This window comes from Micromesistius poutassou, assembly GCF_964030765.1.
Source record: "Micromesistius poutassou genome assembly, chromosome: 3".
NCBI classification, from domain to species: Eukaryota; Metazoa; Chordata; class Actinopteri; order Gadiformes; family Gadidae; genus Micromesistius; species Micromesistius poutassou.
In genome coordinates, this window is record NC_140273.1 from 20,707,978 (window position 1) to 20,726,317 (window position 18,340).

Consider the following 18,340-nt stretch of genomic DNA (forward strand, 5'->3'; position numbering starts at 1 on the left):
ATACTTTGTCTAGCATGGGGAAAGATTGTCCATACACGGGCTTTCAGGATTATGCATGCCTGAATCTTGAACATTTTAACACAAAACCAGATTTAGAGGAAGCGTCTGAACGTGCTGAACGTTCACACACATTCACAGAAAACATTCTATGAGGGTCCCTGGAACAGAAACTTCAGCATGAACTTCAAATTCAAAGGCAAACATTGACACCAATATCAGGTGGGCTCACACAGGAGGCGTCCTACGTGAGCCACGGGGGCCAAGACAGAGGGGCCTCTTGCTGATGACGTTGAATCCTCCGCTTCTGAGCCCCAACAGACGAGGAGTCTACCCAAGACGTGACAGCCCCCAGCTCCACTTATGTGGATGGGCCCGGCCGCTCCGGGGGCCCGGCTGCTCCCAGCTTCACAACGACATGCATAAACAGGACAGGTTAGTCTGTCGTCGCCACTTCTATTGCAACTGTCTTTTGATTCCATCAATGTTTGAGGTCTTTCCACTTTTCTTTGTATCGCATTGTCCCGAAATGTGGTGTGATGATGTTTGGCCATGTCTTCAGCCGGATGCGTATAAATGGTGGAGATATGCACCTTGCCTCTTTAACAGGTGGTTCTATATAACGAACCACTACAACTGATGTGGTGTCCTGGCAACAGTGGTGGAGTGCTGTATCATATTATTGAGTTTCTTAACGGAACAGAAAATGAATTACAGCCCTTTCCCCACACCTGGCTTGTTGATGTGATTGCAGTCACACCTCCTGTGATTAGATTTCACTTCCCTGCTCAACATGAAAACACAGTCCTGCTGTTCCTCTCGCTGGCTCTCCCAATGAACACATCTCATCATTCACTTGCTCTTCCTTCACCTCCTCCTCTGTCACCCTTACTCTATTTTATTGTCAGACACTCTCCTCCTGTTCCTCTTGTTTTACTTTATCTCTCTCTCTCACCCCCCCCCCTTCTTCAAATGGCTATGTTCTGGTACTGTAACTATCCACCTCCATCTAAATGGTTCTCCCAGTGCGTCCTGTTCCATCCTCTACCAGTGCCGCTGACAGGCAGAGCAGGAGGTGGAGAGGGCTGATAAACACGGATCCAATTTGGCTTGAAATTGTACATCTTCATAACCTACACACACTGCATGCATTCTCTCAAACACACACACACACACACACCCACAAAAATGCATATAGACACACACAGGTTATCCGTGTGTGCAGGTTAAGGCAGTGGGCAGAAGAATGTTATTTTGTGAACTATGTGCCTTATAGTCCCGCGAGTCTCCAGTAATGGGAATGGTTGAGCGGTGTGCTTCTGTGCCCGTTTCTCTGTGTGTCGCGGATGCTTGGAAATATTTTGAAACATCTTCAGACAGAGGCCCAAGTGGTCATCTACAAACATGTGCTTAATACTTTTGTGTTTAGCTTTGATGTTTATAACACATGTTCTTCTATAGCTGTAGCACTGGAACTGTCCCTCCCTCCTGTTGCATTATTGAGCTATTGGAGTTTGTTTACATCAGCAAAGAAGGCTTATGTTTCATTATTTTCCCTTTACTGTTTTAGGTGTAAACATTGTAACATTGTTACAATGGCAGCTAATGTGCTTAGTTTGTTTTCTCAAAAGGGACCAGCCACGGTTTTCCATTGTTATTTCACTACTTTGTGTTTGTTTATTTTATTCTCCATCTCTATCCCCCCTGGCTGTTGGCTCTACTATATTAGTATTCAAGGTACAAATTCTGGTGGGTAAGGCTAGGCTTAAGGTACTAGACCCCTAATGTGTGTTAAATTTCTGGATGCTGATTTCATTGAATGAATGTTGCTTTCCTCACTTCTCTACAGGGTCTTGATCTTAAAAAAAATGATAAACAGTGCTGGTTTTCCTGGCATTTTGGCAGACAGGTGTTATCTGAAACCTTATTCTCTGTTGGGTTCCATCGTGACTATTAGTTTGTGTAGTGCTACACTTTGTGTGTTCTCTGCTTTCCATCTTCATTTTGGAGTAAAGAAGTGTATGCAGGGATAAAGGGGAAGATTTTTTTTCTCATCTTCAACCTTTACTTCCGTGTAGATTAGCTTTACCTGCATATCCACCATTCAGTCTGTAAAATGTTCTCTGTTCTCTTCTAAATGAGGTGGAGGTGGAGGTGGAGGTGGAGGACCGGATGAGGTGGGCCCAATACATATCTTCGCCTTGGGCCCCCAATTTGCTAAATCCGCCACTGCCTGTGCTGAGTACCTCTCACCTAACCCCCTAGAGGTGGAACATACTACAAGTTCAACGCACCACCTAGGGACAGACATAGGTTATGGGCTGTCTACCAAGGTAATATCGAGCGAGGTAGGTCAGCGACAGTTGACAGTTACTCTTGACCAACCTTTACAAAAGGAAAGGAGATATTTGTAACCCATAATCCTTTACGGCGCAATATATAAAGCAACGGGCCACCGACAAAATTTTCAGACTCTATGCAAAGACGGGCTATTGTGCTCTATTAGTGATGGGTCGGTTGTGACCGAATCAGTTTGAAGGAATGACTCTTTAATAAGAACGAACCGACCTGATTCCACCTTTCAATTCTCTCTCGTTTGTTCTTTCATTTTCCCACAGAGTAGACTAGTGGTGAAGAGGAACTGAGACGAGAGCAGCCAATATGCTGTTGTCTGTTGAGTCAAGGACGCTCTCATCAAATTTTAGCCAATGAGAGACAGGAATGCATAGCAAGTTGTAAGGGTCGCAGCTGACTTCTCGTTCAGACACTCGTTCTTGGCTTGTAGGCTGTAGCCCAGAGTGATTATGGCTCTGCTCAAGGTGAATATACACATTAGCCACTGTTGTGTTGTCTAAAAGTACACATAATCATGAAGTTGCAGCTATGTTTTTGCCTTGAACTACTGTGTTGTGTTGACCGTTTGCACGATCGTTTGAGAATGAGGAGCTGAGCCGCTATAGACGAACAAACGATTCTGAAAGATTCTTCTTGGCGAACTGAATCAAGAAAAATAATCATGAAATCCATCACTAGCTCTTATAGAAGAATTCCACCATGGCCTTCACTTTGTCCACTGTTGGCTTCAACACCTTCAGGGCATCTCTTACAAGATTTCCATTTCAAGATTTTATTAGCTTTGGTTATGTCTGCTGCGTTATATTAGCAGCAAACCACTTTGTTTTCTTCTTGCCACTCTCAATTCCTCTCCCACACTCTCACACAAGTGTGTCATGAAAATTGAAAACAAAGACAGGAAACCACTTTATGGTATTGAATGAAGTCAAAGACAGGATGTAAGAGGTGGCTCTTGATGTAGGGGACTACATTCTGACTTTATGTTTTCTATTTTTAAGGGTGACATATTACACCACCAGGTGTGAGTGTGATTAGCCGATTTTCAAAAGCAAGTTTGGAAAATCTGCCTCTTCTGACCTCTTCAATATTAAACCTTAACTGTATCGCTATCTTTCTGTCTTTGTTAACGTTTCTGTTGTGTTCTGTTCTTCTCTGCTTCGTGCGCGCTAGGAAATCACTTGAGCACGGCACATTCTTTCAACATAAAAGTCCTTCAAACAAGGCAGAATATAAGGCAATATAAATTCACCAAAAAATGGAAAGCAATAATTATAGCTGATGGCAACTCAGTAGTGCTGTGTTTTCTTTCAAACTAATTCAGAAATTGGGTCCTTTACAAGGTACATTTTCAAGCATTTAATGAATAATGAATGCTCAATGTAGTATAATCAGCCTTATATACTATTACTATTACTACTATTTTAAACGTAATACAGTCCGATTCTTTGGTGTAATCTTGGTGCAAGTCTCTCCCCTGGATGAGATGGGGAGGGGTTGAAAAGCAGAACAAAAGAGGCTCATTCACCTCATTAGAACCTGTCACAGCTTCCTCACGGCAAAGTAGGGAAAAAAGACAGACTAACAAATTTGCATAGATATCTGAGCTATTTCAGAAATATATACAAAACTGCAACCTTAAGTGCCTAGGAGAATGTCACGGTGGACGAATAACCTACAAACCCGCACTGTTGTTTAACACAGTAAGAGCAAATAATAATTATGATTGTTACATGATATGTAACATTACCTGTAGGTAATATTGTCAGACAATTTTAATGATAATCCGAGTCTCTGTCAGTGGCAAAAGCAGTTATAGGACATAATGTGCATTTGTCCCAAAGGGTCATATCAAAATATGTCAACATAGGGCCTAGGTTTGAAATACCGTTGTTATTATTTAATAGTTAGATTGTCTTACTGACAATCTAACTAGACCACTATGTGACACTAACATTAGCTTGGTAATGTCAGCTGTGGCTTTTTGATCAGTATTACAGAAGGGAGAAGTCAACACTGGTAGGCCTGTTTTAATTATACAAAAGAAGGAATAATAACAACTCAAGCTGTTGAGAACTGTTGTCCAACACAACAGCGCATACTTGTGCTGATGTGAGAGTTAATGTGTGTGCGTATGTGTGTGTTTGTCATGGCTGCACAGGAAATAAGTGGTATCGGTTTCAAATGTCTGGCTCATAAAGGTCACAGTAGCAGATAGATAGGAGTGTACTAAGTATTCATCTTCAATCAATATAATACCTTCTAAGGTGAGCTATCTTCTTGTATTTCTTTTTCTAAATAGTAAAGGTTTTCACAATATGACGACAGGAATGATCATTTCATAATTTGCATTAAATTTCAGAGGAAAGCTAATTGTATAATAATATACCATAAGTAGAAAATGCATCTCAATGCAGTAAATGCGGTGAGTGCTGTAGTGCAAAGTTAGGTTGAAAATATGTTTTAGTAAAGCCACATAGTTTAAGACGTAAATAAATGTTAAATGGCTTAAATCAAGTGAAGGGATTTGAACAGAGTCTAAATGGAGTAAACAATGTAAACATGCACACCATTTAAAACATTTAAAATGGTTGGAAACAAATAAAGTGAAGCTAACTAATTGTTAATGTGATCAAGTTTGAATACATTTGAGATAAAATATAGAAAAGCTCAGCTGTTCTGTTGGCAATTTCCAGCTCAACCATACTAAAAACCGCCCAATCAACCAAAAACCCGCCCAAAACGTATAATTCCAGAAATCCAATAAATCATATACTTCTGCAATGACAAACTAACTATGACGTTATGTGGTATACAAGGAACCTCTCATCTATCTCTCACACACATACAAACCTCAAAAGGTCTGTGTAACAAAGACACTGACAGTCAATAAGATGACATTAATACACAACACACAAACTAGGCATGTAAACCAGACCAATGGTGAGCATAACTTTGACTTAATAACTTTTACGTTACATGTACACACACACGCACACACAGCCACAGAAAATGTATGTTTAGTACATGAGCTAAATTAAAACAACTCTCAGCCTCTTTCGCTGACGCATTTCCCTTAAAACTTTGTTTTTAAACCCTTAAACAGTGAAGCAATCCGGGATGATGACCTGTGCTGCCAGCTGCTCGTCATGTTGTGTATTCATAACACATTGTGTACAGGCAAATAATGGTGCATTCACCATAACCTGTAGATTGCGTTATTTAGCTCAATTCTTACACTCCCTGGTGCTCAGGCATGGTACTGCAGTCTTACCTTGGGGTCAACGGGAGTGTTGTAGCTCTTTCTCTAGTTCTGGCGTAATTTCAGCATATTATAGTCTAGTGTAAAAAAGATGGGAAAAAACATAATAGCCTATAATGCAGCCCACATTATAGACTACAATTCATTAAAGTGTGCTTTTTCTTTCTGTATTGAACTCCATGTGTAGCTTCCTTTTGGGGATGGAGAGTCACAAAGGCCAAGTTGGACACAGCATTACAATCCATTGCTCAGGTTGGAAGGTTTGGTTGTGGACTGATATACAGTCTAATGACAAGTACCTGTGTCGTGATCCGTGTAAAAAGATCCTCATTCAGGCCCGGTCTCAACAAACAGCCCAAATGGACAGGATACACCTGAACAACACAGGAAGTCAGTTAACTGTCAACTTCACCAATCTCCAGAAGGAGGACAGTGGAACATATGTTTGTGGAGTGAAGGAGTCTGGCATTGATTCATATAAAATGTTTGATCTTACTGTTACAGATGGTGAGTTGAACAATTGGTCTCTAAGAAGCCAAAATATTTAGTTTAGATAGTTAATATCTTAGATTTCCAGACTGCATAAATGTTTGAATTCATCCATTGTTTGCCGGCCTGTTTCTAGGGGTTACCACTCCAACTAGTAGGCCTACCACCACAAAACCAGCTCCTACTGTTACTCCATACGTCTTTACCACAAACCAGAATCCATCTACCAACTTCCCACTCTCAGATGTGACACAACTCGGTGGAAAGGCCATAGCATCAACTAGTAGGGAGTCTATTTTTGTCTTCAAATTAAACCGTACAATATCAACAGAACAAAAAGTTAGCATTATTTCTTCTTCCTTTTCTGTGGTTCAGTTTTTCTCCCATGTTTACTCGTCGGAATCGTTGTTGTGGTTGCCCTGTGCCTGCTGATTTTCATAAAGTGTAGAAACAGGAAACTGTCAAGTAAGACACACACACACACACACGCACACAAACAAATTCCAGCACACGCTGCCAGTTGCATTACTAATGTTTTCAACATGTTCAACAGGAACCACTGAGAGGAACAACCGTGTGGATGAAGATACTCCAGAGGTATTTCTTCTTGTTATTATTATAGAATGATCATCCATAGTCGTGGTAGAAGTAGTACGAGTAGCAGTTGAACTGTAAACACAAGGTGAAGGCCAATGAAGGTATATGTGTCTACTCTACTATGGTCCAAGGTCCAAACTGTGCATTTAGTCCATTTATTTGATTTAACAAATTCATTATTTTGCCGTTAGGGTTAACACAGCCAGTGAAGTCACCAGAAGTTTGCGCTGACACAGTAGTTAGTACATACTGTACAGAGATATGGCATCCATCGAGGTAGAAAGATCTGAAATATAATATTAAAAAGTATAAAAAAATATTCAGATACTTTGCAAAATAAATACTTTCCAGTTGAAGCGACTCGGACCGTGGACAAGAAAGCCACTGACATCCATGCAGTGTAAGGGCTGGGTGAGCAGCAGGGGGAATATGACTCAAAAGCATGACTCGGGCGGCCGAAGTCTTTGTAAATAGAATGGTCTTTACTAGCGGTACACGGGTAATCAGTAATCAATAAAAGGTAAAGACTATTAATGAGGGCTAGAGAGAGGAGAGTTTGTTGTGTTGGACTAAAGAAAGTTTAGCTTAGTATTATCTAAAAGATTTGGGTGAAGAAAAGAAAATAGGGTCCAGGTGTAAATAACCTAAGCTTTCCTTTTAATTGGTTGGTCATGGTCATTGGATATGGTTCATCTTGTGACAAAGTATTACTTTATGTTGCTCTGTTTTTGAAAAATAAATGGATGGAATCTTCTTCTTCTCTGGGTCTTCCACTCAAGGTTTTGCCTCTGTATGTGAACTACAAAGAGGACTTTAAATGGAGGCAGAAAGATCCTCCCGCAGTGAAGGGGAAGTCTTCTACTACTAAGGAAGATCTGTATGCTAATAGTGCCTTCACAAACCAGTATAAAGTGAAAACCAAACACACCTCTCGCCCACCCCCCAAATGATATGCACAGTAATATGATTAATACAGACACACAAAGACGCTCGTGAGGTATTGGAAAATTGCATGTTTGATCATCAGGAATGTAATGTTAAGCTAACTTTACTGTAAGGTGAACAGGTATTAGCTTAACAGTCAGAAAACAATTGAAGTAACTATGAGCTTATCAGATATATATATATTCAACAGTTTGGGGAAAAGCCATTATCTTTTGTGAACCAATCAGAACCCTGTGTTCTCTAGTTGTACTTTTGCTGCATTCTGTTATTATTTCTCACATATACCCTGTAGTAGCAAATATATTTGACTTGGCGACCTGTACTTCATTATTTGACATATTCAACGTAAGCAAAACGGTATCTTTCTTATATATTCATTAACCAAACCTATTGCATTATTCCTGCCATATTTCCTCATTTATCCTTCTCTCTGTTATATTATTGTGTTGAGAAGAGGGTTTGTAGTTTGTTCATAAAGTCTGTATATTTTATGGGCAGTTCTCAGAATTTCTGAACGCACTCGCTTTAGAATGCTAAAGTTAAAATTTACAGTAATACTTGATATTCAGTGTGGTGTTCAGAAGTTGTTTGTGTGTGTGGGCGCATGCAGTGTGCATATGATAGATATAAATTTGTCTACTTGCTTAGCAGTAATAACCTTCGATCAATATACTGTTTCAAGCGAGGTAGCACCTTATTCTTTGTGTGGTCTTTCTAGCTTTGCTAACATATTTGTCCAAAAACAGTTGTAGACAAAGTAATGAATCTATCAAAGTATTCACTGATTATAGTATCGTAGTGTATAGTATTAGAGTTTATAGGTGTGGTTTTCCCAACATAGAATATTAACCAGTGTGGTTTATCAGTTTTGTATGTACACAGATCAATGTGATTGGGAATTAATAAGGTGGAGGTCATCTATTGGTTGTTCCTGAAAGTATATAAGGCAGAAACACAACCAGGGGGCTCTCTTGATACTCCACCCTGGATAACTAGGCCTACGTGCTGTTGCTACGGTGTTATAATAAATAATAATACGTTATAGTCATATGTCTGCCGTGTGCGCTTCCAGTTGTCTGCTTAAACAGTTTGAAATTGTAAGTGTTTAATACACAACAATAGGAAAGTATAGTAGAGTATGGTATTTTTTGGTATTGCATAACATAGTATGCATACTCTGCTAACCATAGTTTAGTATAGTATTGTATCGTATAGCAAAACTATCAGTGTACCAGCTTAAAGTGTGTCTCTTAATGTCTTGATTTCCATGCCTAGCTTCTGTTTCAACCCGATATAAAGTGGTTTCGTGCTCACAATCAGGATAATGAATCTCTTGCATCGTGTCCCAGAGCACGTTTGCCCGACTTTTTAAATGCTAAATAAAAACCCATGCTTTTTGAATGGGAGCGTTTCTCTGACTTTTTTGGTGCTGGACTGAACGACATTTAAACCAATGGGAGATTTTCTTCGACTTCAGAAGAGTGGGTGTGCAGATAGTACAGTGCACCCTCTAGTTATGTATCGTATAGTATAGTATAATAGTATATGTATAGGTGCTTGTGGACTTTAGGGATACACCATATATAAAAAGAACATTTCACTGAACAAAATAAATAGTCAATACACACTCAAGATGAGGAATGACCTCTCACACGTGATAAATTAATGAACTGTTTCAAATAAAATAGCCATGTATGGTTTACAGCGATAGCAGCATCTATAGCAACGATGTAGGCATGTCAAATTTTTAGAGCCATTAAAACTACTACGTTTTCTGGTTTGGACAAATATAGTTATACTACATTTTGGGTTGGTTAGGGAGGTTTACTGCAAAAATCAGAAAAATCTGAGTATCTATAATACACAGCATTTACCCTTTGTTGCATTTGTTGTTTGATGTAGGTATACATAGCTATTATACTATACCATACTTCTATACTCAGTGTTGGGAAGGATACTTTTAAAATGTATCCAGTTACAGAATACAGAATACATGCCCAAAAATGTAATATGTAATGTATTCCGTTACCTCACTCAATGCGAGTATTGTAATCTGAATACTTGGATTACTTCCACATTGAATTGCATTTTATAAGTGTAGGAATGCAGCATCAAATCCTGCTTATCCTGCAAATCCTGGCATATTCTGGTATGTTCTTCTGTTCCAACACGCTGAATGTGTTAGGCCCAAGTCTCCCTGAAAATGCACTAGATGATATAATTATGACCAACAGACGAATTGAGAGAGAGAGAGAGAATTGGGCGTATTCACAACAGGAAAGTCCTTAGTTCGCTCTCTTTGATCCAGACCAAAATACAATGTTTATTTACGACGCTGAAGTTAGCCCCACATTCATTGCAGCCCCACATTCGCCGGTCCCGCTTCTCTTAAATTTTGATTACAATTTAAAAAATGCTCGTTCCAGGGTGGGGGGAGATTACCGTAATATCATGTGAGCCCAGAAACCCTTGTTCGCGATCAGAGGGGAGAGACGCGGCAATGAGTGTGTGTGAGTCTCTCTCTCTTCCCCCCCCGCCCCTCACTCACACACACGCACGCACGCACGCATGCTCTCTCTCTCTCTCTCTCACACACAAACTACCACTCCCTCTCTCTCTGTCTCTCTCACTCGTTCTCTCTCTCTCTTCCTCCTCTTCGCTATCTCTTCAGCTAAGACTTCAAACAAAAGGAAAGTTGTGTAGTTTTTTGGCTATTTTTCTCAAGTTTGTTGCGCCTCCTAGTGGACAGGTTTGAAATGGCGTTATATATTACACCACATGTGGACACTAGACCTCCCCAGCATTCCAATAATACCAGAAATTCAAAAATCCACGGTGGGAATTTGGAGATATTTCAAATTGAACTCTTCACATATCATGCAATTTTGCTATTTTTCTCAAGTTCGCGGCGCCTCCTAGTGGACAGGTTTGAAATGGCGTTATGTATTACACCATATCTGGACACTAGACGTCCCCAGTTTTCCAATAATATCACAAATTCAAAAATCGACGGTGGGAATTTGGAGATATTTCAACTTGAACTCTACATATATCATGGGATTTTGCTGGGAATTTGGAGATATTTCAAATTGAACTTCTTCTGGAAACCAAAAATAACGATGCATATTGACTTGGAAGAAATGTCCCCTCTGAATTTCATTGTACTGTGTATAATGACAATAAAGGCTTTCTATCTAAACAGGCCTCTAATAATATAAAGCCTCTAAGTTTAAGAAGAAATATATAGATATTTTTTATTAGGCCTACTTACACGCTAGGTCAAGCGTGTAAGTAATTTGGAGATATTTCAAATTGAACTCTTCACATATCATGCGATTTTGCTATTTTTCTCAAGTTTGCGGCGCCTCCTAGTGGACAGGTTTGAAATGGCGTTATATATTACAACACATATGGACACAAGACCTCCCCAGCTTTCCAATGATACCACAAATTCAAAAATCCACAGTGGGAATTTGGAGATATTTCAAATTGAACTCTACATATATCATGCGATTTTGCTATTTTTCTCAAGTTCGCTGCGCCTCCTAGTGGACAAGCTTGAAATGGCGTTAGATATTAATCCATATCTGGACACTAGACGTCTCCAGCTTTCCAATGATACTACAAATTCAAAAATTGACGGTGGGAATTTGGAGATATTTCAAATTTAACTCTACATATATCATGCAATTTTGCTATTTTTCTCAAGTTCGCTGCTTGAGAAAAAGCAGAGCGTTGTAGTAGGCTACAACTTACCGCTGTATCAGCTGTTCTTTCCCAAATAATTTAACCAACTATTTACCCTAAAACAAGATTTTGTTTTTTCAGCCTGGAATATACTTTGCTCGAATGTATTATTGTTATTATTATTATTTTAACGCATGCCATAGCCTACTATACTTCATTCATGTTCATTCATGCAGCCCTATTGAAAAAAATGTTTCCACAATCCACACGCTATTTCTATGCAGTTTCACACGTATGAATAATCTTTGACATCATAATATTTAAATAAGGTTAATAGTTTGCATGTTTGTGCTGTTTATAACCTACGTGTGTGTAAGCATAGTGTGGCAACCCGGCCCGGTCCCAATCAACGTAATGCAGAGCACCTGAGGAAGCCTGCTTAAAAGGCTGGCTTCCACGTTCATTCGGGGCTCTCTCGTGGCTGGGTGGACGGAGAGTCCAGCCGTTGTGGCTGCGCCACGCAATCATCTTTTAGTTATTTTTGTAAAAGAGACTTATTGTTTAATTAAACGAGCCGTTGTGGCTGAACACCCAACCGAACTGCGTGCTGTTTTGACTAAGGCGGGTTCACTCCCCGAGGCGGGTTGCCACAGTAGGCTATGTTGTAGTTCCGACCTGCCATGGCACAACAAATTAACAAAAATAGCAACCTCGACGTAGGCTACATTGATTCTCAAAATTAAGAGGTCTAAACTCTCATAATTTCTATACTATTCTCGAGCATCCTTCATAGTATTCATAATATAGCATAGTATTTTGTATACAGATCATTAGAGGTGACCCTTTTTGCTTATTTTCAGTGTTCTTATTTCCACAGTTAATATAGTTAATTTCATGTTAAATATTCTTGAGCATTTTTAATTTATGTGTGGAGGTAGACCATATTTTTGCCATATTTAGAATTTTTAAGATTCCTCACAATACAATTTATGGACATCATCCATACCTTGAACTATAGGCCTGGGCAATAAAACAATAAATTATCGTATTGTGATAGACTTTTGATCAATATCAATATAGAACATGTACTATATATATCGATGAGAGACTGGACCACCAAATCTAGCAGCTGGGTTTGTTGCACAAACACGGTTCCATACTTATTTACAATATTTGAGTGTTTTTCATTGTATCGACATTGGAGTATTTATCAATGAAGAACAGTGGAAGGTCATATTAAGTGTTAAACAGAAGTGTTTAAATCCAGTATGGTAATTCCTAGTCTTTTTAAGTCATTAAAATGATCAATAGTTATCGTTATCGATCAATATGATTAAGTTATATCGTGATATGTCTTTCAGCCATATCGCCCAGGCCTACTTTGAACCAGAATTTGAGTGTTATAAGTTATTTAAAATTATTAAAAAGAAAATGTTGAAACTTTTTTTGTTGTTTGTTGTCCATGCATCACATTGTTTAATTGCAATGTATTATAGTAGAGCTATAAGTGGGTGAAAAGACCACTAAGCAAAGTAAAGGTAAATCAGTTAATATGTGTCTTCAGTGATGTTTAGTATAGAAATGTCAATTGACAGGGCAACACTAGCTATGGGAACGGGGGGTGAAAAACTCAATCTTGCCTAGGTCTACCAAAGGGCTAGAGCCGGCCACATGCATGACGGTCGTAGACCATAGACCACATGGACGTTGGGCCTAATCTCAACGAGTGGCCTTTCAGTGAACGTTGGGCCCAATCTCAATTAGTAGCCTGGACAGTTCATTTTGAAATGGCCTCCAGCTAAAGCCGAAGTAGAAACTAACGGTCAAAAAAAAAAAAAAAAAAAAAACATACAAACAAACAAAACAAAACAAAATTGTTTTATTTGTCTTTCAGACCTAGGAGTGAACAAAGCTCCCCTCAAGCGGCTCCCAGGCTTTAACCAAAAATGGGGGCAATAACATATTTCTAACATTACCATACAGTTGCTATTATTATATTTAAAAAAATACTCTGATACAGCATATGGAGTTTTGTTTTAGATTCAAGTTTATTGTCCTCATCCTCCTCATCGTCGTCCGCTTATCCGGGGTCGGGTCGCGGGGGCAGCAGCTCAACCAGGGGGCCCCAGACTTCCCTTTCCCGGGCCACATTGACCAGCTCTGACGGGGGGATCCCGAGGCGTTCCCAGGCCAGTGTTGAGATATAATCTCTCCACCTAGTCCTGGGTCTTCCCCGGGGTCTCCTCCCCACTGGTCGTGCCTGGAACACCTCCCAAGGGAGGCGTCCAGTGGGCATCCTTACCAGATGCCCGAACCACCTCAACTGACTCCTTTCTAAGCAAAGGAGCAGCGGCTCTAATCCGAGTTCCTCCCGGATGACTGAACTTCTCACCCTATCCCTAAGGGAGAAGCCAGCCACCCTCCTGAGAAAACTCATCTCGGCCGGCCGCGATCTCGTCCTTTCGGTCATCACCCACCCCTCATGACCATAGGTGAGGGTAGGAACGAAGATCGACCGGTAGATCGAGAGCTTTGCCTTGCAGCTCAGCTCTCTTTTCGTCACAACAGTGCGGTAAAGCGAACGCAATACCGCCCCCGCTGCTCCGATTCTCCGGCCAATCTCACGCTCCATCGTACCCTCACTCGCGAACAAGACCCCGAGGTACTTAAACTCCTTCACTTGGGCTAAGGACTCATTTCCTACCCAAAGTTTATTGTCATTGAAATTAAATGCAGTGAACAAAAATTATAGGGATGTTTATACTGACTTCTTTGCCTTTTTGCCGACCGCACAAATATTAATAACAAGATAATGAAATATAGGGAACTCATTTCATTAACAACATGCACAAATTACTTAATGGATTCTCGATTTCATTAAAAATATTTTTTAAAGTATTTAGAGGCCACAGTTTGGCTAGCGTGAACATAAAACATAATAAACATCTTCATAAAAATTCCAGATCAATTTGACTTTTATATTGACATAATCTATTTAAGTGTCTTCCTCACACTGAAAAGCACATAAAATAACCATGTTCATTCCAAAACTGTTTAAACTGTGCTCATGGGATGAGGTTATATTGTTTTTCACTTGTCAGAATCTTCCCATGAAGTAGCACCTCTGTCTTTAGTCAGGATTTGTGGAGGAATTCTGAAATTGGTGAAATAAAAAAGAAACTTTTATAGTAGCCCTCATTCACAAAAGACAACTAACTGACTGACTGATAGAGGTACAAACAGTTGGCTTGGGTCACCACTAGACCACCATGTAATCTTGCAGTGGATTATTTAAGTGGGTGGAAGCTAATGCAACACTACTAAGAATACTACATGCATGTTTGAAGACACTTAAGGCTAAAAATGATCAAAACTTGAAGAAGTAGGGGGACTCAGTAGCCCGATGTCCCTGGGCCCTGTCCACTATACCCCGAATCTTATCAGTTTGGCAGGTCTAGTTTCCATATCTAGTGCCATGTCTAATGTCATTTTAAAGTTCTTACATAAGAATTTTTAATATAGGGCATGATTGGAAAGCTCAGAAGGTGTGGATGCCATGTCTAGTGTAGTATCTAACGCCATTTCAAAGCTTTCCGTTAGGTGCCTCAGAAGTAGCAAAAAAAGTAGCAAAATTGCATGATATATGTAGAGTTCAAGTTGAAATATCTCCAAATTCCCACCGTGGATCTTTGAATTTATGGTATCATTAGAAAGCTGGGGACGTTTATTGTCCATATGTGGTGTCATATCTAACGCCATTTCAAATCTGTCCAATAGGAGGCGCAACCAAATTGAGCAAAATAGCAAAATCGCATGATATGTGAAGAGTTCAATTTGAAATATCTCCAAATTCCCACCGTCAATTTTTGAATTTGTGGTATCATTGAAAAGCTGGGGACCTCTAGTGTCCAGATATGGTGTAATATCTAATGCCATTTCAAGCTCGTCCACTAGGAGGCGCAGCAAACTTGAGAAAAATAGCAAAATCGCATTTGTGAAGAGTTCAATTTGAAATATCTCCAAATTCCCACCGTTGATTTTTGAATTTGTGGTATCATTGGAAAGCTGGGGACGTCTAGTGTCCATATATGGTGTAATATCTAACGCCATTTCAAGCTTGTCCACTAGTAGGCGCAGCGAACTTGAGAAAAATAGCAAAATCGCATGATATATGTAGAGTTCAATTTGAAATATCTCCAAATTCCCACCGTCGATTTTTGAATTTGATGTATCATTGGAAAGCTGGGGAGGTCTAGTGTCAATCTGTGGTGTAATATATAACGCCATTTCAAACATGTCCACTATGAGGCGCCGCGAACTTGAGAAAAATAGCAAAATCGCATGATGTGTGAAGTTTAAGCTGAAATATCTCCAAATTCCCACCGTCTATTTTTTAATTTGTGGTATCATTGGAAAGCTGGGGAGGTCTAGTGTCCAGATTTGGTGTAATATCTAACGCCATTTTAAGCTTGTCCACTAGGAGGCGCAGAAAACTTGAGAAAAATAGCAAAATCGCATGATATATGTAGAGTTCAAGTTGAAATATCTCCAAATTCCCACCGTGGATTTTTGAATTTGTGGTATCATTGGATTCATTCATGGCCTTAGGAAAGTCCTTGCCTAATGTTGTTGGGCCAGAAGAGCTTGGCCAACTGGAGGAGGAGGTTCAGGCTTACCAAATAGATGTTGACCTGGCACCTCAGGCCAAGATCTATGTTGAAGAGTAGAGTGGATGTCGACTGGTGTGGCATTTTTTTTTTAAACTACAGAAAGAGGTGTGAGGTATCCAACCCTGATTAAGCTTGTGAAAGCCCTTCTTTCAGTTTCCACAGGCCCCCTGGGGGAGGGACCATTTAATTTAATTATCAATTCCACCTACAGAAAAATAAGGCAAGTGAACAGGCACTGAAAAATAAAAGGATGGATGAGGCCATAAGGATGCATTCAACAGCGGTGGCAAAAAGACTAGTTAACCAGGCCAGGAAAACAAAAAGGCCAGCTATATCCTCCTCTGCTGGACCATCCTCTACCTCCTCTGGGCCAGCCAGGCGACATCCACCAAACACCTCCTCCACTGGAACAGCTAGACATCCTCCATCCACTGGACCATCTACCTTATCTGAACCAAACAGACGACCTCCCCCCACTCCACGAAACACCACCTCCACTGGAACAGCTAGACATCCTCAATCCACTGGACCATCTACCTCATCTGGACCAACCAAACATCCTCCAACTGGACCATCCACCTCCTCAGGGCCAGGTAGACGACCTCCCTCCACTGTACTAGCCAACACCTCCTCAGGACTAGCTAGACAACCTCCCTCCTCTGGGCCATCCACCACCTCCTCCTCTCGGCCATCCACCTCCTCCTCTAGGCCACCAACTTCCACTAGTGATGGCTCGTTCGCAAACGAATCAGTTCGAACGAACGACTCTTTAACATGAACAAACCGACCTGATTCCCCGTTTCAGTTTGTCTCGTTTGTATCGTTCTTTTCTCCGAGACTCGACTCCCAGCGCCACCCACTAGTCGCTGAGTCACGCTGACTCGCGAGTCACTGTTCACTGTTGTGTTTAGCGGTGAAGAGTCGATTGATGATGACCATTTGCACCATTGCACAATCGTGATTCGTTTGCAATTAAGAACGAGGGAGGAGCTGATTCTAACTGACTCAGCTGAGAACTGTGCATTCGTGATTCGTTTGAATGAGAACGAGGGAGGAGCTGAATCTGACGGACCCAGTGACTGAGAACCATGATTCACCACTACCGGAAACGTGAACGAACAAACGATTCAAACGACTCTTCTTGGCGAACTGACCAACGCGAACTGATTCATTCAAACGAATCATGAAATTCACCACTAACTTCCACCTCTGGATCAGCCACCTCCTCTTCTGGACAAGCCAGGTTATTTCCTCTCTTTTATGGCTCAGCCAAGGCCTCCCCTTCCTACCAGCCTCAATTGCCTCTGCAAAAAGGAAGAGAAAGAAATAGATCACTGTGCTTGTGTATTTTCTGTTTTGTATTTATTTCCCAACATTAAAGTTAACATTTCTTGGAGCATTTTAATGTTTTGGTTGTTAATTTAATAATTATTTTATTGATATATTTTCTATTTTCTATTAATTTCCTAGTAGCCTATTTAATTTACCTTTATTTATTTATAACAAATTATGGAAATAGTATGTAGAATTAATATAATATAGAATTACAGTATTATCTACAGTTCACTGTTGCACTTTCACTGTTTACAAAATTGTTTTTCAAAATAAATGGTTCAAATGGTGTATATTTTGTTTAAAAGGTGAGTTGATGTCCTTTTTCATATACCCTCAACTGAATGGTTGCGAATCATATCTTATTCTGCCTGACTGAATTTCACGTTCCCTTATAACATGTCACCTTGTGATTGTAGGTAATGTTGAAACCTGTCAAAGACAAAGCTTAACAGCAAGACTTGATATCCTAAAAGCTAGTTTAAATGTGTTACTACCATGTTGTTGTGAGGTGGAGTACTATTGCCACCTACTGACCTTTCTTGTCATTGCCGTTTCAAAAGGCCCACCATTATCTGCAATAATTTCCATATAATTAACTATCCAAGTTACGGTTCTAGTTTGGTCTTAGTTCTGTAATTGTAAAATGTGATTGATGACGACATGTGTTTGGTTCAAATTAATAGGTAAAGAGAGTACATGAAATAGAGGGCGAAAAGATGCTAGAAGAAAGGGACCTCAACAAGCCAGCCTGGACTAGTAGAGAAATTATTACAATTACTATTGAGAGTCGTCAGGTCTGACGCCTGGGGAGAGCCAAGTTAGTTCTTTGGCAAACCAAATCAGGCTTTGTTCTATCACAAGTGATAATTAAAGTCTTCATCTTTCATACTTTGGCTTTCTGAATTATTTAGTTAAAATGTTGTTTATCCTGGACAATAGCTGTAGGGAAGTGGGGGGTCAAAGGGATGAAAATCCCTAATATGATCTGTTCATAATGATGCCGGTA

At 40.1% G+C, this 18,340-nt stretch overlaps 1 protein-coding gene across 1 annotated transcript; it reads left to right on the plus strand.

Annotated features, from left to right (window-relative positions):
- Positions 1–4,510: 4,510 nt before the first annotated feature.
- LOC311340347 (uncharacterized protein) lies at positions 4,511–8,939 on the plus strand. Its single transcript, XM_084465246.1, has 6 exons — positions 4,511–4,616; positions 5,799–6,118; positions 6,237–6,383; positions 6,476–6,565; positions 6,654–6,697; positions 7,477–8,939. The coding sequence occupies exons 2-6, from the start codon at positions 5,812–5,814 to the stop codon at positions 7,645–7,647; spliced, it is 759 nt and encodes a 252-aa protein (XP_084321372.1). The 5' UTR covers positions 4,511–4,616; positions 5,799–5,811; the 3' UTR covers positions 7,648–8,939.
- The last annotated feature ends 9,401 nt before the right edge of the window (positions 8,940–18,340 follow it).

What these genes read in the sequence shown, in the direction of transcription:
- LOC311340347 (XM_084465246.1), top strand. Translation starts at nt 5,812, where the DNA reads ATGGAGAGTCACAAAGGCCAAGTTGGACACAGCATTACAATCCATTGC. An exon ending in TAGAAACAGGAAACTGTCAA is followed by an intron (nt 6,566 to 6,653) that starts GTAAGACACACA and finishes CATGTTCAACAG; the next exon opens with GAACCACTGAGAGGAACAAC. An exon ending in TGGATGAAGATACTCCAGAG is followed by an intron (nt 6,698 to 7,476) that starts GTATTTCTTCTT and finishes CTTCCACTCAAG; the next exon opens with GTTTTGCCTCTGTATGTGAA.